The sequence below is a fragment of the Nannobrachium achirus genome (genome assembly GCF_963921795.1).
Source record: "Nannobrachium achirus genome assembly, chromosome: 4".
In the NCBI taxonomy this organism is placed as follows: Eukaryota; Metazoa; Chordata; class Actinopteri; order Myctophiformes; family Myctophidae; genus Nannobrachium; species Nannobrachium achirus.
In genome coordinates this window covers 47,880,071-47,900,945 of record NC_137813.1, presented here as the reverse complement: position 1 = coordinate 47,900,945, position 20,875 = coordinate 47,880,071, and the positions used below count along the sequence as shown (strand labels likewise).

The 20,875-nt window shown below is 42.9% G+C and overlaps 1 protein-coding gene and 1 long non-coding RNA gene across 2 annotated transcripts; both read right to left on the bottom strand.

The window, feature by feature from the left end:
* Window positions 1-1,479: 1,479 nt before the first annotated feature.
* Window positions 1,480-13,973, bottom strand: LOC308283359 (uncharacterized protein). Its single transcript, XM_080723782.1, has 7 exons — window positions 13,862-13,973; window positions 12,408-12,513; window positions 5,374-5,531; window positions 4,487-4,603; window positions 3,305-3,674; window positions 2,992-3,140; window positions 1,480-1,998 (listed from the first exon to the last, which is right to left on the bottom strand). The coding sequence occupies exons 5-7, from the start codon at window positions 3,309-3,311 to the stop codon at window positions 1,801-1,803; spliced, it is 354 nt and encodes a 117-aa protein (XP_080579908.1). The 5' UTR covers window positions 3,312-3,674; window positions 4,487-4,603; window positions 5,374-5,531; window positions 12,408-12,513; window positions 13,862-13,973; the 3' UTR covers window positions 1,480-1,800.
* A 1,665-nt stretch (window positions 13,974-15,638) lies between these two features.
* Window positions 15,639-20,666, bottom strand: LOC308283409. The gene is made up of 4 exons (XR_013961920.1): window positions 20,567-20,666; window positions 18,029-18,221; window positions 17,458-17,620; window positions 15,639-17,028 (listed from the first exon to the last, which is right to left on the bottom strand). It is a non-coding gene; the product is annotated as an uncharacterized lncRNA (long non-coding RNA).
* Window positions 20,667-20,875: the final 209 nt, after the last annotated feature.

The following is a 20,875-nucleotide window of genomic DNA, read 5'->3' as shown; positions in this document are numbered from 1 at the left end:
GTGTTGTGAGCTTGCAGATCTGCTATTTTGGGGGGAAATACTTAGTGTAGTAGAGTGAAAACAGGAGGGACCCTAGGCGGAGGCTGGTCTTAGTGGTTACGGAACAGCATATTTAAGCAATATATTGAAGAATGTGTATGTATTTTGGGGCAATGTCTCAAACACCAATGATATGGTGCTGAACGATGTATCAGTAACAAATTAGATGTGTTTAAGTGTACAGTAGCTATATGATGGCATTTGGTATTATGCTGAAATTTGCAGCAAATGCATTTCATGTTGAACCACTACCTTCTTTTTTCACCGATGTGTCTCTTTGACTTTTGTTTCCTGATTGAGAAAAAGTTGGTAACCAATCACACAGTAGCTATACTGGTCACAGCTCATGTAGTTGTTTTGTAAACAGACTGTACAATCAGCTGCAATAAAGTGATGTGTAACTTGAATTTTTGCACAAGGTCTTTTGGAGTCGCGCACAGCACACAGAAATGCAGTAGTGGAAAAAGTACTGTTACTTAAAGGGATATTTCACTTTCAAAAAAACTTTTGGTAATTTTATCATCTAATCAGGCTTTTATGAACACCCTGAACAGTTTTTAATTAGCTTGATTGAATATTTAGATATTTGATGTAAATGTTACCAGGCCCTCCAGGCTCAGGGCCTCTCCCCACACACACTCATTGTAACTTCAAACTTCATTTTAACCATGATAGATTCATTAAAATCACCCATTATTTTTTCTGGTGACTCATACTACCCTCCTAATATGTGAGCAGGCTGTGTTTTTTCGATAACTTTTTTCATTTATTTTTAATAATTACTTTTTTGTATTTAATTTTTTCCATTTTCCCAAATAATTATTACAAATAAATGAAAAAAGTTATCGAAAAAACACGGCAAGAGTTCAAAACAATTGTTACATTTGAAATGTCATTAGTATTACAAAGAGTAATATTAAGTCCTGTTCAGATGAACATTATTTTTACATTACATCCTCAGTATGTCAATGAATGTATTGGTTGGCACTACCTCCTGCCATTGGGGAAATCAATGACATCCATGTGTGGCAGGACACCTTAATTGTCATAATGACAACATTTAAGGGGGAAAATAATCAGCTACACTAGCCATCCATATCTGACAAGTATGTCAGATATGATGTGTGTCAGCAATGGCATGAAATATTGGAAAACATGAAGCCATGTTGGGTTTCCTAATGGTTCTGATCATGCATTATTTTTGTTCCAAAGGAACAATGTTAAGGAGCAGTACATCCGAAAATGACTTATTTTCTATCAATTGCACACCCCATGAAGGCTAGAATTCATGGAGATTGTCACATTCCTGAGCCAATCATTTGATGACCGTCAGAGTGTGACTCAATGGAGAGTCACACTCCGAGTCTCCATCAGTCACCAAATTGGCATAGGAATGCGACAGTAATCTCCATGAATTCAAGGCTTCATGGGGTGTGCAATCGATAGATACAAAATGTACCAAATAAGTCCTCTCATACTTGCACGTTATACAGCATCAATATTTACAGTTGACTTTAAGCTTTCAAGGGCTTCTTAAAGAGTCTATCCCAAGCCATGCAACAATGCACACTGCCATTGTGTGTGCAGTTCTCCAACAATAAAACTTAAGGGAGTCCATTTCTCAGTCCTGTCCTCCAATGTCCACTTCAGCTTAAAGGTCAGGGTCAAGGCTTAAACTCTGCTTAAACCCATGAACCAATGCCGAGCATTGGCCTCCACCAATGTCCATCAGCACCTTCTGGATTATTTCAAAAGTGTACCTTAATCTTTGGGATAATCGATGTTCAGGGCATACAGCAGGCCCATGAGCAGTACCACAGCATTGGGAAAATCACAGACTTCTGGAAAGATGATTTTCTCCTCGATAACCACTGCGAATCCAAGAACCTCAGTGTCCTCTGTCACTTGAAGGATGCCCACCGCAATTCCTTTGGTCATCTCCGCCTCAGCATCTGTGGCCTAAACAAAGTGAACAAACAATAGAAACTTTAACTAAGACAAGATAAAACTTGATTGATTTTAGTGCATTAAGCATGAAACACCCCATTGGTTCTCAAAACTTTTTGCTCCCTGGGACCCAAACTAGTGAAAATAGTTCATCTAAAAGCTCACAACACTTCACATTGCAATGAATTGTGAGCTTTTAGATCTACTTATTTTCACTACTACTCATGATTGGTCCCAACCCACTGTTAGGACACACACAGTAATGCGTGTGTGTGTGTGTGTGTGCGTGCGTGCGTGCGTGCGTGCGTGCGTGTGTGTGTGTGTGTGTGTGTATTTCCAAAATACAGGATAAACAAGTGAATTTCTAAGTCATGAAACAAATTTGGAAAATGATACAATTAAAGCTGGTAAAGGGGTTCTTTCTCCTGGTTGTATGGAACCACTGATCCATGTTGAAAATACATTTTATTTATTTATAAAAGAGCAGGAGAGATGGGGACTGGGAGAAGACTGTTACTGAACCAACACTATAGAAAAAATTACTGTAAGAAAAAGGCATTATTTTACGGAAAAGTAATATCACTTAAGGACTAAGCACTTTTCAACCTATCTTCATATAATTCGTCCTCACTAATGTTCATGATAAAATAGCAAAAATTCTCTGTCTGTCTCATAGGAGGGCTGTGGGCAGGTCAGAAACCCATTCTCCAGTGACATCATCGATGGGGAATCCAAGCTAATAGAAAATGCAGGCTTTCTATTACTTTCTAGACTTGGACAGAGTAGAAAATAATTGTGCTATTTTATTATGAACATTAGTGAGGACCTATTATATGAACATAGGTTGAAAAGTGGCAAAGTCGTCCATTAACAATTTTTGGCCTGACATAAGTTTTCTAAAAAACAATATTAGTCAAAAATTAACCTACAAAAACAAATGTTGCTACATACTGTACATGTACTGTAATGCACCAAAATGTGTTCCCGGCCTGTAAGCATACTTACATCAGTATCCAGTGTCTTCAAAAGAATGTTCAGCTCCTCCACACCAGTCTTGGCTCTGTAGATATCCAGGAACCTTGGCAGATACTTGTCCAGTCCAGCGAAGAGGGCACCTTTCAGGTCAACAGATGTAAGACGAGCAAACTCTGCTTCTATAGGCATTAAAGAACAAAAAACAAGCAGAGGGATTGGCTGTAAATTCAATAGCACTGATATATAACTGCACTCTTCATGACAGCAGACATTAGCCATTGTTGTACAACATATTTAGCTATTCTTAAAGTCTTCCTCAACTCATCTGAAATAAATACTTTACCTGACATTCAGAGAAGAGTCGTCCTCCACAATTTCCTTCCTCCGTAAAGAGAAGGTGCTGGTCATCATCACTGGGGCTCCCCTCATCGGATGTGGTTAGGCTTGCAGTGTCCAGAGTTGATGTGTCTGAATTAAGTTCAAGAGGCTGACTGTACACCTTCAAAGTCACTCTATCTGTGGGGAGTTCTGACATGCAACTCAAGTTGCAAAGCTCATTATTGAACATGTCTTGAAATTGTACCCTCAAAACTCCTTCCAATCCAAGCTTGTTTTTGAGGATCAAGTGCAGGCCTTCAACCGTGTCGGGCATGTTCTCAATGGTGACCCTCCTACAGTCCTCTTCGGTTTGGATGACACGCAACATGGTGAATCTAAAAACAAAAGAAACCTTTTTTATTATAAACATGTAATGATAACATGAGTACGTAATGTAACCACATGAAGCCTAGCATCCCAATATTTGGAACATTCTGCGTAAATTGCAGATCTCAAGCTCACCATGTGTGACATGTAAGCTTGTAGATCAGCTATTTTCGGTCAAGAGATTTCGAATAGAGGGCAAAAGGAGAGGGCCAAGCCCTGGAGGACTCCAGCCGGATTTCTTTTAATGCTTGCATATAGAGGAAACACTGACTAAGTATTTGGGTCATTCAACCATTGTAGTAGGCATGCAGTGCAAGTTGTTGTGTCCTTGCCATTGCTTTAAGGCTTTCTTTTAAACCCTGTTAATTATTTAAAAAGCTGGCAGTAAAAGAATGAACTATAGAAAACTATAGGCTATAAAAGGTAGAGTTGGAGGTAGAGAGAGAACAGGCAATTCACCCTTTGTCAGCCTTGTGGTTGGTCCCTGGCTGACCAACCAGCAGGTTCTATCTGCCTTGTCCCACCCTGGTTCTGCCTTTTTTTATGTTGAATTTGCTAAAACCTATTTTTTGGATAAATAAAAACATGCCGAGTCACTATACGGCGACTGAGCAACTCCATTTTACTGAAACCAAATTAGAATTGAACACACAGAATAACAATACGAAGCAATTGAATTAAAATGGTAGTGGATGGAGTGTCCCACCAAGACAAAGCAACCAATGGGTGTGAAGAGGGGCGGGACAACGGGTGGGACATGATAAAGAGTGAATTATGAGACTATCACTTCAATTATTCTGAAAATAAGCCAAAGGAATACCTCAATTTAGCAGGACTGCCTTGTGGGATCAGCCTTGCAACTGGTAGACTGACAGGGGGAATTAGTGGTTCAGCCATGTTGGCAAGTTGGGAATCCTCTGCAATTGGATCATGTTGCCTTAGAAAAAGAAAATATAGAATTAGGACAGATATGTAACTTGGTAGTTTAATACAGTGGTTCTCAACCTTTTGAAGCCTCTCCCCACCCTGACAAGCACTGAGTTGAGGCATTACATTTTGTATTACACGGTTCCATTCATGGGTTGCAATTGTAGTCCAACAACAGCCATGTTGAGGACAACACAGGTGTTCTGATTGGGGTCAAACATTAGTTCTATGCCAATCAGACAAACATGCCGAGTGTAGGACTACAATAGCAACCCATGAATAGTGAAAATTGCAGATCTACATGCTCCTCACAACGCCGTTGTGAGCATGTAGATCAGCTATTTTTGTAATTACAGTTAAGAGAGAAAATAATGTTACACATTAAGTTAATCATTTGGGGACCCCCTGGGCGTCCCGACCCACAGGTTGAGACAAACCACTGGTTTAATAGGCATTTTATATTTTCCTCAAAGCTATTTAAAGAAAATGGCACCATATTTTCAATCACCAGTTTAACAGTATCAAGGGTGTCATGACTGGCTCAGGTCATAACAAAAGATTGGGGAGAGGAGACATGGCAAAAGTGTAACAAGGTGTATTTATTAAATAAAGGCTAACATAACAAATAAATTAGGCTTTCAACAACAGAAACTAATGCCAAAAGGATCCTATGAAGTGTGGAGTCAGTGATCAGTGGTGTAAGTGTGGATGAGTGGAACATGGTGTGGTGCAGAGTGTTGGATGGAAAGTAAGACTAAACATAACTAAAGCATAACACACCATAAGGCAACAGGGCTGGTGGAGACAGGTCAGCCTCCTCTGGATCTCACACACGGACGGAAGAGGGGAGGCCTTTTATAGCCTCCTGAGGCACCGGCCCAAGGTGCTCTCCAATGAGCCATTAGACCAACAAGCCAATGAGGCCCCACCCAGCTCACCTATTAGGAGACAGTTAAGCAAGGCAACGAGCCCCAATGATCCAGACTTAATGTGTGGGGCATCACAAGGGCAATACTGTATATATACACACTATATACTGTGCACACTCCAGAAAAGAGTGTCAGAGCTCAGAGTCCTACAACATAAGACTCATTTAGGCCTAGAATTATAGAATGCTTTAAATATTGAAAAATAGCAGATATACAAGCTCACAGCGTGGCACTGAGTGCCGCGCTGCGAGCTTGTAGATCTGCTATTTTTGAAAAATCGTGAAGATGTGTGCAATTTTTCAAAGCAAACTTTTGTAACTCAAATCTCTGCTTCTGGGGGGTCCCCGGAACAACATATTTTGAGATGGGGGCCAAATAAATGTAATTTTGGGGGTCCTTGACATGAAAAAGTTTGAGAACCACTGATTTAGAGGACCGAAGGATTTAGAAGTGGGGTCAAAGATATTCAAAGATTTGCACACATTTTCAGGATTTAAAAAAAATAGCAGATCTACAAGCTTGTGTTGAGGGTTAACATGGCTTCAAGTCCAAACTAGTCTACAGGTACTCTGACAACATGCTCTGCAGCAGTATTAATGTATTGCTGATATTACAATCTCAAGTAAAAAACATCATAATGGCTATGGCCTAAAATGTTCTCCACCAAGGTAATTCAAAGCCTATTTAGTGCATTTGCAACACACTTTAACTATAGCAATTACAAGTTTGTTTACCACACTTTGTAATGAAATATATATTCTAATACAAAAATATAATAGGCCTAAATGATTGTGCCTAAAACATAAGCCACTCTAAATTACAGCTACAACACCAACCATTGACAGCCCATTCAAACAGAAAAGTCCTAGATTGTACTGAACAACATTTAACAGCTGCCTCCTGATTATGTGCAATGTCAACAGGTGCATGACAATTGAGTGTAACTCATAACATGTTGTGGATTTTAATGAAACACTTTGCAGATTGAAAGAGGATAATTCAAGCTTTCCATACAGCTGCAATGTTGGTGAGTTTAACATTGTTTAATAGAATCAGATGGGACTTTTCTGTACGGATGTATGGGCTACCAATGGTTTGCAACCAAAGATTACAGTTGCTTGTAAACCAGACAGTGGGGTGTCTGATGATAGTTGGGAACCAAATGGGAGTTTATAGACCTGTAAATGTGAGAGCAAACGTAACCAAATGGACCCCCTTACCCCCTGACCCCTGACCCACCTACCAGTGTTGTAAAATAACAATTTAGTTATGTGTACTGTAGTTGTATTTCCCATTTCTAATTCTTCTACTCCACTATATCTCTGATCCAATAGACAAATTATTTGTTTACAAACATTGAGACTGAATGCACAGCTGACTGTATCATGTAATCAATTCCCAACAGATCCCCAAACCTGTTGTTTTGGGGAGCACTGGTTATTCAACCTCCTCTTGTGTGCTAGTGAGGTGCTCCCATGGGAGCGCCCTTATCGAGACATAATATACTTCATTGCGCAACGGTATTCCGCGTCAAGAGTAGCTGATATACAAACTCACATCACGTCACCAATGCAACCCTTCTGGGCTTGGAGGTCTGCGGCTCTGCGCGCGACACCGTCGCAGGACGGAGCATAATTAGGCTTCATGGACTGCAGCTGGGCGAGCTGTAGACGCTTGTGATCCAGTGGATCGGGTCAAGTGGGTTTGGCTGCAGACCACAGCAGATTAGGGGCGGATTGTGTGAGGGATGCTATTGGATAGTATGTTAGGGGGCGGATTGTGTGAGGGATGCTATTGGATAGTATGAGAATGACTCAATCCGCCCCCTGGAATCTCAATCCACCCCCTATGACGTTGCACGGACGGGGCACCCTCCTGATGGAGGAAGTTCCCACTTTGCTCTGGAGAGTTTTTCAAAGGAGGGAGGGGGGGAGAGAGCCAGGGAGCCTGGAGCTCGGAGCTCCAGGGCCCAGGGGCCGGCCCCTCGCCGCTCGAGGCCGACCTGGGGGGCACTCTCGGTGGGGCAGGCCGGCGACGGCGCTGCCCCCCCGGCCCTGGAGCTCCGGAGGTGGTCGAGTATGCTGGTGCTGGGCGGAAAGTGGCCCAGATGGGTGTCTCTACTCGGGTTTGGGATGCAAAAGGTGGTCCCTGGTTCTCTGGAGGTCCCGGGGACCCCCTGAGCTTGTCTCCCCTGCCCCTGCCTTTTAGTGTTAGTCAGTGCTTAAAGTGGGCACTGAGCCAGGGAGCCTGGAGCTCGGAGCTCCAGAGCACCAGGGCCGACCCTCCACACCCTCTAGGCCGACTAGGGGCTCCCTCCTCGGCCACACTCCACCCAGCGCCGGCCTCTATACCAGCAAGCTCCATGGGGACCTGTGGATATTCTGGACTTAGAAAAAATCTCGCATCTATAGCAGATACCCAAGCTCGCCAAACGCTTTAGGCTCCTATTCAACCGCCCTTTGGGCCTCGCGCTCGAGCCACGATGGTGCCATCGCGGACCCCCGCGGACCCCCAGGGCCGGCGCCAGGCCCCGAAAACCGGGCCTGGCGACCTCCAGGGACCACCGGGGAGTCGGGGACCACCAGCGGCGGTCCCCGGTGGTCCCTGGCGGGCCTCCGAGCACCGCCGCCCGGGGACCCCCTCCAGGGACCCCCCGGGCCCACCTGCCGTTTTTCTTCTAAGTCCAGCAGGACTCTGAAACATTTCCCTCACAAGCCGTTTTTCTTCTAAGTCCAGCAGGACTCAGAAGAAAAACGGCTTATCAGTTTTTCTTCTAAGTCCAGCAGGACTCTGAAACATTTCCCTCACCAGACTTCCGCCCCGTCCGTGCAACGTCATAGGGGGTGGATTGAGATTCCAGGGGGCGGATTGAGTCATTCTCATACTATCCAATAGCATCCCTCACACAATCCGCCCCCCTAATCTGTGGTCTGCAGCCAGACATGTCTCGATCGGGTGGGTGATGCCTATGTGAAATGAGCAGAAATAAGGTTTCCGGCGCCGATCTCTTCAGAATAAGAGTACCCCTAAAGCCATTGAAAAACGTTGAAAACGGATAATTTTGTCATAATATGGACGTTAAAAATATAGATTAAGTATCTAAACGAACAAACAAAATGCTAATTAGGTTTCTGGGTGAAAAAGAAAGGTTTTAATAACATACAAACTTGATAAATGGATAAATGCTGTTCACTGGAGTGCATAGCCTTTACAAATTTGACTCTGGACAGCAGACGGCTCTTTGTGTCGCCACTTTGGAGACATGCACGCGTGCGGGGAAACCTCCTCTATCACGCCACACTCTCCGCTAAGCGGGGGAGGCGTCCCCTCAATTTCTGCTGGCTTTGCAGTGCAGCCACCCGCTCAAAAAAGTGTCATTTTCGGACATTTTCAGACTCTAGTTGGCGCTGGAGAGCAGACGGCTCTTTGTGTCGCCACTTTGGAGACATGCACGCGTACAGGGAAACCTCCTCTATCACGCCACACTCTCCGCTAAGCGGGGGAGGCGTCCCCTCAATTTCTGCTGGCTTTGCAGTGCAGCCACCCGCTCAAAAAAGTGACATTTTCGGACATTTTCAGACTCTAGTTGGCGCTGGAGAGCAGACGGCTCTTTGTGTCGCCACTTTGGAGACATGCACGCGTGCGGGGAAACCTCCTCTATCACGCCACACTCTCCGCTAAGCGGGGGAGGCGTCCCCTCAATTTCTGCTGGCTTTGCAGTGCAGCCACCCGCTCAAAAAAGTGTCATTTTCGGACATTTTCAGACTCTAGTTGGTGCTGGAGAGCAGACGGCTCTTTGTGTCGCCACTTTGGAGACATGCACGCGTGCGGGGAAACCTCCTCTATCACGCCACACTCTCCGCTAAGTGGGGGAGGCGTCCCCTCAATTTCTGCTGGCTTTGCAGTGCAGCCACCCGCTCAAAAAAAGTGTAATTTTCGGACATTTTCAGACTCTAGTTGGCGCTGGAGAGCAGACGGCTCTTTGTGTCGCCACTTTGGAGACATGCACGCGTGCGGGGAAACCTCCTCTATCACGCCACACTCTCCGCTAAGTGGGGGAGGCGTCCCCTCAATTTCTGCTGGCTTTGCAGTGCAGCCACCCGCTCAAAAAAGTGACATTTTCGGACATTTTCAGACTCTAGTTGGCGCTTATACGGCTTAGCAGAGAATAAACAAATACAGACGATTTAAAGTTTAAAAAAAAATACCCTTTTATTACTCATTGTTAATAACAGTGTACACTTTCACGAAAAAATAACATTTGGACTGAAAGGTTACTTAAAAGGTGTAAAATAAAGTGCTGTTGGCTTTCCAGTGCAGTCAGATGCACAAAAAGTGCCATTGTTACTTGGCAAAGGCAAAGGCAATTTGCAAATGGTAAAGTGAGTATTTATTGATGTCAGGAAATTGAAAGGAAAATCTTAACCTGTTTCATGTGTTTGTCCTATCTTGGATTACTCCTCAGGAGTTTGGACCTTGTCTGTATTCTTTTATTCTCTGCTAAGCCGGAGAGCTGTATAAAAAAGCGTGGCGGGCCGTCCAGTGCAGCCAGATGTCAGAAAATGTTGAGTGTTTTCTTAAATCATGATCAAATGGGCAGTACAATAGAAAGTGGGTCTCATCCTCCACTAGCCACATAGTCTTTGATTTAATTCTGTTCCAGTTTACCGTCCTGATTCAATACGAAGTGGCAATATTCCCAAGCAAAACAGTGCACACATGCAGAGATCACTGGCTCATACACAACACATTTTTCACATTTATACACATTTTAATAGTGGCCCTCCTATTAAAATATCCCACCTGAAAATCCTACTTGCCATTCTGTCATCTGGCAGGTCAAGTTTTCTGTTCCACAGGTTTATTAATCTTCCACCTAACTTCACACTGTATCCATCCCATGTCACCATTAAAGCAGATATAGGAGCACATTTTTAAACTCAAAGAAAATATCTGATATCCCTCTCATGCACACTTACACCTTTGTTAAGTTACCTGAATCCCAAACTCCAGAGGAGTATTCCAAGATAGGACAAACAAACACATGAAACATTTTTTGCAAGTCGTTTTAATTTCCATCAATAAATACTCACTTTCTCATTCCCACATTTTATTCCTACTCCCAGCTGTTTGCCTTTGCCAAGTAAAAAACTCTACTTTGAGCGGGTGGCTGCACTGGAAAGCCAACAGAAATTGAGGGGACGCCTCCCCTGCTTAGCGGAGAGTGTGGCGTGATAGAGGAGGTTTCCCCGCATGCGTGCATATCTCCAAAGTGGCGACACAAAGAGCCGTCTGCTCTTCAGCGCCAACTAGAGTCTGAAAATGTCCGAAAATGTCAACAGAAATTGATTTTACGCCTCTCCCGCTTAGCGGAGAGTGCAGTGTGGCAGAGCAGATCTCCCCGCGTGCATGTGTCCAAAGTGCCGACACAAATAGACATCTGCTGTCCAGGGCCAACTAGATTCTGAAAACTGCACTTTTTGTACTCAATTTTAATTCGAAAATAACAGATCTACAGGCTCACAATGCGTTGTGATGCAACGCATTGTGAGCTTGTAGATCTGCTATTTTCAAAATATATTTATTTAAACATTTGAAAACTTGAAATGGGAATTCTGCACAATGAGTAGTCCTACTTCTACTTTTGATACTTTAAGTACATTTTAATGCCAATACTTTTGTACTTTTACTTTACTCAAGTATATTTTGAATTCTGTGACTTACTTGCAACAGAGTATTTTAGCACTTTTATGGTGAGTTGTTACAGGTATATTTTCATTAATTACATTAATATAGTAGCCTACCATACTTTGCATCTGTCCTGTCAAAATAAACAGATAAACCCCTGCTCTAGCCTATGATAGCTCTTTTATGGGATTACAGTACCTAGAACGAATTGAATTGGAATGGAATTAATTTTGTTAAATGGCTTTTAATAGCTCGCATTCCACGAATTTCAATCTGAAAGAACCTGGAAAATGTGTTAGGACAATTGGAAGAAAACTAGTATAGAGACATACATCATATACTACTCATCTTTTAAATACATCTGTGTCTTTTAAATATAGGTCTACATTATTTACTGCACTTTTATTTTGAAGGCTGGAGCCTGGCTTATTTCTGCCAGCGCCCAGACCGGAAACGTTCTTTCTGCTCATTTCACGGACCTGAGATTTAGCCTCTCTGCCCAACTACTATTTTCTTATCATTGCATAATAGTCTGTCCACAATTCCATGCTGTATTGATGTTGGTACCATAGGAGAGATGCCAGGCAAATGTTGACAAAAATAACAATATTTCTGCATAAGCGTAAAATTAAAGCAAATGTTGGTCATTTTACACTCTCAAGAATTACAGATCTACAGTATATGGGTCAATGTGGTTACCAACTCTCCATCATTTAGCTGGGGGACAACCTGGAACCCCCTCAAGAACCACTGGTATATAGGATGACTCATTCATTCCTCACTGTCCCTGGGTGGGCAGCGCCCCCAGGAGGCCATTTGGCGGTGGTGAACAAGTTGTGTATTGGTTAGTGACAGTGATAGAAGAAGGGATAGTTATTATATGTTCAGACTGGTCTCTCCATGTCAACTGGGTAATAAGAAAAGCAATTCAATAACAGTCCTGAGCACCATCAGCTGCTAGACTAGACAGTTATGAATTGGACTATTATAGTCGTTAGGCTATATCCAAATCTCACACACACACACACACACACACACACACACACACACACACACACACACACACACACACACACACACACACACACACACACACACACACACACACACACACACACACACACACACACACACACACACACACACACACACACACACACACACACACACACACACAGGAATCTGTTGCTGACTCACCTGAACCTTAAACATGTGAGAGAGACATAACTTCAGCAGGGTCCGAGATGAGGTTCTGTGCATTCTGCATGTTGAGAAACCTGTTCTGTTCTGTCTTGAATGTCAACTGGAATGACAAGAAACCCGTACAGTCAACTGACTGGAAAGGCAACTCACAGACAAAAAAGAAAGAAAACAAAAGGTCAAGCACAGTCTCGGACCCATTGATGAATCTGCACTGCATCACAAGTTGGACACAGTACACCATGGCAGCTGTGTGTGTTAGCAGAGTCTTACTAGAAGAAGACAGATAGAGAGGGTCGGTTCTGGAGAATAGGGTTATGTGAAGGTACTGTTAATCCACAGCAAGTTTCCTCATGAGGATCAACCACTGATCTTCCATTGAAGCATGAGTCCAGCTGGACTAAAATGAAGGGAAACACATTTGTTTTATAGTTGGTGTGAACTCTGCCATCCACTTGACTTGGAACGAACAATGACGAACAAATCATAACATTATTTAATATTATTTTAATTGTGTTAATGTTAATATTACAATATTGGAGTTTTAATGTACATAATGAATGTATTTCATTCATTATGTTTTAGTTTCTTTGTAACCATGTAGTCCACTATTCACCAACCAGTGAACACCCATTCATTACCTTGGCTTTTAACATATTTTGTCGCACAAAAAAGTCAAAGTGGAATGAGAAACTGACAAAGCGTGCACGCACACACAAATGAGACAGTGTTGGATGGATGACCCGCATCAAGAGCTGGGCCATTTAAACTTTAAAAACTAAATTTATGGATGCATACATTTATTAGTGATAGTCTAACTTGTGTTGTGATGTGTTACTTTAAAACAAGCTTTGTTTTAAGGCCTACAGATGTCCTCATCTATCTGTATCTGGTGAAAAACACTACGAACTGCTTCTAATGACAGTATAGACTGTATTGTTCTAAATATAACTAATAAACCCTCTTTGATGCAATTAATTCGACCAATTTATATTAGATTCAGGTTGAGTGAGTGTGTGTGTGTGTGTGTGTGTGTGTGTGTGTGTGTGTGTGTGTGTGTGTGTGTGTGTGTGTGTGTGCGCGTGCGTGCGTGTGCGAACTACTGTATGCAACAATTCTGTCATCTGATAACTCCACCCCTTGTCAGACTCACTTGACAGAAACCAGGTTACTTACACTACCCACTTATGGCACACACTCAGAGAAACACAACTTCCAGTGAGGGAGGACAGACTGTCTGTACACAGCTAGACAAGAGAATACTGACCCAGACCACTGGATCCTGCTGCTGAAATCAAATCAATTAATCAAAACACTGTCTTGGTTAAGATAAAGCAGCGCTTGTTTTTGGTGGAGACGGCAGAGGCGCGTTAACAAGAATCAGGATTCAAAGTGAAAGTAAACTTCAGGGAACATTCTAGAAGAAGGACCACCACTGACTGGCTGATTACCTAGCAAAGTGTTTGTAGTTTCACTCTGAGACAAAATGGCTTCCACATCGTCTCGCCCAGAAGAGGATTATTCCTGTCCCGTGTGTTGCGATATCTTTAAAGATCCTGTTCTCCTGTCCTGCAGCCACAGCTTCTGTAAAGCCTGTCTGCAAGAATGGTGGAGAGAGAAGGTAATACAGGAATGTCCAGTTTGTAAGGAGAGACATTCAGTGGATCCACCCAGAAACCTGGCTCTGAAGAACCTGTGTGAGGCCTTCATACAGGAGAGACATCAGAGAGCTTCAACAGGGCCTGAGGTTCTCTGCAGTCTGCATGCTGAGAAACTCAAACTGTTCTGTCTGAAATGTCAACAGCCAGCGTGTGTTGTGTGTCGAGATTCTAAGAAACACACCAACCACAGTTTCAGACCCATCGATGAAGCTGCACTGGATCACAAGGCGGAAGTCCAGAAATCACTGAAACCTTTACAGGAGAAACTGGAGGTCTTTAATAAAGTTAAAACAAACTATGGTCAAACAGCAGAACACATTAAGTTCCAGACCAGGCGCTCAGAGATGCAGATGAAGGAACAGTTTAAGAAGCTTCATAAGTTTCTAGAAGAGGAAGAGGAAGCCAGGATCACTGCACTGAGGGTGGAAGAGCAGCAGAAGAGTCAGATGATGAAGGATAAGATTGACTGTCTGAACAGAGATATTATCAACCCTTTCAGACACAATCAGAGCCATAGAGGAGGATCTGAGAGCTGAACACACCTCAGTACAACCTTGAACCTTGATTATACAGTACATGCTGTATGTGTAATAATATCAGTAATAGTCATTCTAACAATTATGATTATAGTCTTCCTCTATATATGGGCATTCCCATTTGAAGTCCTGTTAGATATGGGCTTAATTTTGATGACATCGGGGATCTCCATATATGGGCATACAAGGGATTCAGTTAGAGTGGTTCCCATGACATCACAACATATAATATCTTTTATGCCCATATATGGAGAACCCTATCTGAACCAGCCACACTGATATGGGCCATGTCTTGGCCATCTGGCCAGTGATATATCGAAGACATCAGGGCTCTTCATATATGGGCATAAAAGGGATTCTGGGGAATAGCCATATATGGACTTTTAAATAGGTGATGTCACCTGTGATATCACCTGTGATGTCACAGTGATGTGTCAAGGGGACCACAGTGTCAGGCGTGACCTTCAGAGATAAACGCATACGTGGACAAGATGTGTCGGACCTCACAGTGACATCAGAGCATGATGTCAGAGCGGCAAACCCATAGACTGTAAAAATGTGTACACGTCTACACACAGACAAGCTGTGACATTTCTCATGGTAAACTGCGACCTTCGGTTGCAAAAAAAAGAAAAAGGTGTTAAAAAAAGCTAACATTTTCACGAAATAGTTTAAATCAAATGTTTAAAGAAGTAGTGAAAATAGCCAATCTACAAGCCACAAAGCGGCGTGAAGCGACGAGTTGAGAGCTTGTAGATCTGCTATTTTCACTACTTTGTTAGTTTGTGTCCCAGGCAAACTTCTTTGTCTAATTTGTCTTTTGGATCACAGGCTAAAAGGTTTGGGAACCACTGCTCTATTAAACGCTCCCTAACACGCAAAGACAAATTGGGCTTGATTGGATTCAATGGCATTGATCCCCTTCCCTCCCTGTAGTTTTTGCCACCAAGGAAATGGCATGGAATACCAATTATGAAATGGTATGGAATATCAAAGTCCTTTTATTATAATTGTCTAGTCTGAACTTGAAGCACATTTTTAGCGTGCTTGGGATGTTCAGATAACGGAATAGAATAGAAATCTATTCTAGTACATGTGTCCCACAACTGCAGTTGATTCAGAACACTACTGCCCAAGTCCTTACCAAGAATGTGGACCATATCTCAGTCCAATTAGATCTTTACAATGCCTCCCTGTCTGTCAAATAATTGATTAAAAAAGATACTAGCCTATAAGTACAAATAAAAATAAAGAAAGAAAAAGGAGTGGGGACCCTCCAAGCTACAAGCACTTGGAATTGTAAGAGTTGAGGCATTACATTTAGTTTGACTTCGTTCCACAGATTACATTATCTTTCATTTAAGCCTTTTTCACAATCTGGACAAGTAAATGGCTTTTCCCTTGAGTGAGTCCTCTAGTCTATTTTCAGCCGTAGAGTTTCGTTAAAGCTTTGACTACAAACTGAACAAACATGGCCTTTCCCCTGTATGAGTCCTCATATGCATTTTCAGACCTCCTGCTTGGTTAAAGCTTTTGCTGCAAACTGAACACATAAACAGCTTTTCCATGTATGAGCCTCATGTGACTTTTCAGATTTTAAGCTTGGTTAAAACCTTTGTTGCAAACCGAACAAGCAAATGGCCTTTTCCTGGCTGTATGAATCCTCAGGTGTGTTATCAAATATTGAATTTGGTTAAAGCTCTTACTACAAACTGAACAAGCAAATGGCATTTCCCTGGCTGTATGAATCCTCAGGTGTGTTATCAAATATTGAATTTGGTTAAAGCTCTTACTACAAACTGAACAAGCAAATGGCATTTCCCTGGCAGTATGAATCCTCATGTGTGTTTTCAGATTCTCTGCTCTGGTCAAACCTTTGCTGCAAACTGAACAAGCAAATTCTCCGGTATGAGTCTGCTTGCCTTCAGTATCAGATTCAGAACAGTGTGAAGGCCAGTCATCACTGTCCTCAGTAATGTCAGATTCAGAACTGTGTGAAGAGAGGAGCTGGTCGTCACCAGGTGGTTGTGTTGTTCACAGTCCTCTACATCAGCTCGTGTTTTCATGTTTTCAGTTGAGCTGCTGGCTAGAGGCTCTGTCTCTCCGTTTCCACCATCATCTTCACTTTCCACTGCTCGTAATGTCAATGATGACCCTGCAGCCTCCTCTGGTCTTAGAAGTAACTCCTGTTCCTCTTTAATCTGTGGAGGTTCTAGTTTCACCTGGACCAGACTGATACTACTCTCCTGCTGTTCCTCTTTAATCTGTGGAGGTTCTAGTTTCACCTGGACCAGACGGGACTCCCCTCCGGCGGCTCTTCTTTAATCTTTAGAGGTTCTAGTTTCAGCTGGACCAGACCGGGACCCCGCTCCGGCTGTTCAGGGGAAACCTCCACTTTACACACAGGAAGGAGGGAGGGATCTAAGGAGGAGAGAACAACTCAATGTCAGATTTATACTTCAACTGATTGAATTGTTTTGTATTGGTCATTTCATTTACGGTACTTTAAAAAAGACATGTGGATCACCACACAGCAAAGCAAATAGCCTCGGGAAACATTGATTCCTGAGACATGTGGGCCATGTGGCAGGAGCCCATCTGTAGCGTGAGGCCGGTTGATGTACAAGTTGATCCCTCGACCATGTACAAGAACACTGCTGGTCAACATGTTTTATGGCGTCCTTGACTTGAGAGCAGACTTCACATACAGTAGATGTACTCTGCTCTTGACGAAGTCAGGATTACATTTCACAAGGCCTGAAGAAGCTTAAGTGTGAGCGTGTGTGTGTGTGTGTGTGTGTGTGTGTGTGTGTGTGTGTGTGTGTGTGTGTGTGTGTGTGTGTGACTCACAGCTTGTCTCAGCATCAGAGCAGTAGATGGCAGTCACTCAGGCAGCAGTCATGCAGGGGACAGCAGAGCTCAGGTCCTGACTCAGGGCTGCTGAGTCATAGGAATTCATGCGATTCTGAGGCCACATATTGTGACTGGATAGATGGACATCACTGATAGACACCTGCTTTATACAGCACACACACACACACACACACACACACACACACACACACACACAGTACAAAACAAGTGATTATTCCATTTAGACTAGAGATACTTCTCCGTCAGTTGATGATTCACATCCATACGAGTAAAACCGCGAGGCTGATGTGATGGGAAAAAAATCTTTTATGACGCAAACCAAGATAACCCTATGGGATTTTTGATCAAAATAACTCTGGGAGCCAGGGGGATAGCTGTCTCTAGCGGCAGTGATGTCAGACTTATGTTCCCTATATCATAATTGAAATAAATTTAGTTGCACAGTCAAACACTGAAGAGGAAACAAATATACTCAATTAAACACTTTCACGCGGCATTACAGGTGAACCTTTCCAAAAGGAAGGAGATCACATTGAATGGAACTAACCTCTGTTTCACTGGGATGTCCAGCCACTGTGCCATCACTGTGATCCTCCAGGACATGGAGGCTGATAGGTTCTCCTCCGGTGCTGATGCAACACACTGTGAACGTCTCCAGACCAGTCTGTCTGGTCTCCACAGCCCCACAATGCATCCATGCAGCTCCTTCCATCTTGTCAAGCAGCTGACAATGTTACGCCCTGAAAAGAGGAGACATCAATGCACTTGCTGCCTTTCTCTCTGGCAGCTTTATAGAGCAGGGGTATCACCATTCATTGGGCTAAAATGATGGTTTAGTGATGAGTCATCACTTTTCACAGTGGTATGGGGGTCCATTTCTATGCTTGCAATGGATTCAGAATAATTAAAAACACCTAGTTAGACCCCTCACATCCCACTTAAAGCATTATTTTTGGGAGTGATTTTTTTCCCTAATAGTAAAGTGTATAGTGAGTGAATGAGACCCAGAATTACCCTAGCTGTCAAAGATTTTCCTAGGGAAACTGAATTTCAGTCTTTGTGAGATGTGTTACTAGACACCTTTACAAACACATTGGTGAAGATTTTTTTTGGTAAGGATTTTATTCCAGGATTTGACACTATTTCTAAAGATATCCCCCGACTATTACGTATAAATCTTAATGAATAAACTTACATAAAAATAATCAAATTAAAATAAATTGTTAATAAACTAAGATATGGTAACCATTTTTGTCAAGTCAATGTTATATTCAAAGTGTGGATGCGACATGTTAAGAGCTTGTAGCAGGGTTCCCACACATCTTTACCAATTAATTTCCAAAACCTTTCCAGAATATTTAACCCGATTTCCAGGACTATATAACAATAATTCAGCTCATTAACAAGTCGCTTACTCCTATGTGCAATGCCCAAAGACAGGTAGTGTATGCCTGTGGTTCTCAACCTTTTCAGGCCGTGTCCCCCGAAATAATCATATTTGAATTGGGGACCCCAGCACCCTGCCCCCCGGCTCCACCGGGCGCGTCGAGCGTCGCGTCAACGTCAACGTTGGGAATGCTCCCGTTTTAATCAATGAAGGGTGGCTCCACTGCCGACGTCGACGTCCGCGTCGGACGCTCCCTTGACGGCGTCCAAACTCAAAAATCGCCCCGGTTCAATTTTTTGACGGCGTCCACAACGTCCAGTCATGTATAAAATATGAATAAATGCTTTGTGTATTAAATGTAGGCTATATAGACTACGTGCGTTTCTGCTGTTGGCTATCCATTCACAAGGGTGACTAGATGTCACAAATGTAATTATGTAATTACAGCGTCTACTTTGATACAATTATGTAACACAACAGGCTATAATCATGACAAAACAAAGTGGTCAGTGGTGCATTGCTGCTCTCTGCTGTGAACATAGTGTGCTCTATACGTTCACATTCAGGTCACAAATAGTTATATTCCTGTTTGAAAGTGATTTTCATGTTGTTTTGGAAATGGGCTATATTGGCCATAGAATGAATACCTCACAGTCACAGCCGCTGCGCTGCGGTGGAGCCGGTCGGACGTCAAAGTGACGGCGTCAATGACGCCGTCAAGACGCAGAGCAGCGCGACGCCGCCTGTGGAGCCCTGGGGTGACGAGCACTATAAGAGCAGAGGAATTTTGTATAACACGGTTTTATTGTGAAAATAGCCGATCTACATGCTCACAGTCACAACGCCTCGTGTTGCGAGGCGTTGTGAGCATGTAGATCTGCTATTTTCACAATTTCTGCCTCTAATATTTGACAATTTGTCCAATGTTGAATTTGTCATTTCAGAGGTATTAACAAAATCAATAACCAAAGACAATGCATAGCTATTTTTTTCCAGGACCTTCCAGGACAATTCCAAAACTTTTCCAGTACTGGAAAAATATTTTTCTAATTTCAAAATATTTCCAGGAATTTCATGACCGTGGGAACCCCAGTGTTGTAGACCCGATGCGACATGTTCTCATTTCAAAACAAATATTGTGAGGGGGCAAGAACCACTGGTTTAAACAGCATTACAAATATTGTGAGGGGGCAAGAACCACTGGTTTAAACAGCATTAGGAAGCAAGCCCAAGCAAGCCCAACTAACTACTACACTTCAGAGACAAGTCAAAAAACACAATCTGCAACTACTAGAATTTTCAATTTACATTAATTAAGCTACTTTACAGAAACACAAGCCCAAAGTAACAACATTATGTCATGGAATCTATACCCATACAAACATTAATATTACGAAGACAAACAAACGCCACCATTGTAAAGCTAGCATTGTTGTGCTAAAGTGTGTTTTGCTGCACAGTGCAGTAGAATAGAAGCTGATGATAAAGTGTGGGACAATAAGCTTTTATTTGGCTCTCCGGTCTCCACAAGTGTTGTTTTATCAAAGCTAGCCTGCTACCGTTAGCATAGCTAGCAGACGTCACCTCACCTGAGACTAGACCGTTGTAGGGAGCAGCAATAAATACATTAACAACCATTATCATCAACCAATGAACAGCAGTTCTGCGGACAACAATAATACACACCGCTTGACTCACCAAATGAAGGAAATAGTCACCACCAGAGCAGTATTTAATCAGAGAGTGGTGTCACCGCGGGGTCAGAAACGGCTCTGGTCACCACAACAACAGGGTTACGTCATAGGGTTACGTAAACAAAGTTGCAGGCGAGATGCCTGTTTGTGCAACATTAACCTCGCATCACCAGCCTGGTCTTCGTTTACTAAACGGGCCGTTTGATCCGGTCGGGAGCGGAAGATCTCCTACGTTTTTCTGTAGTCCAAAACGGACTACACTTTGGCCGGAAACAACGACCGGAAACAGTTTCAACCCAGTTAGCGCATGCGC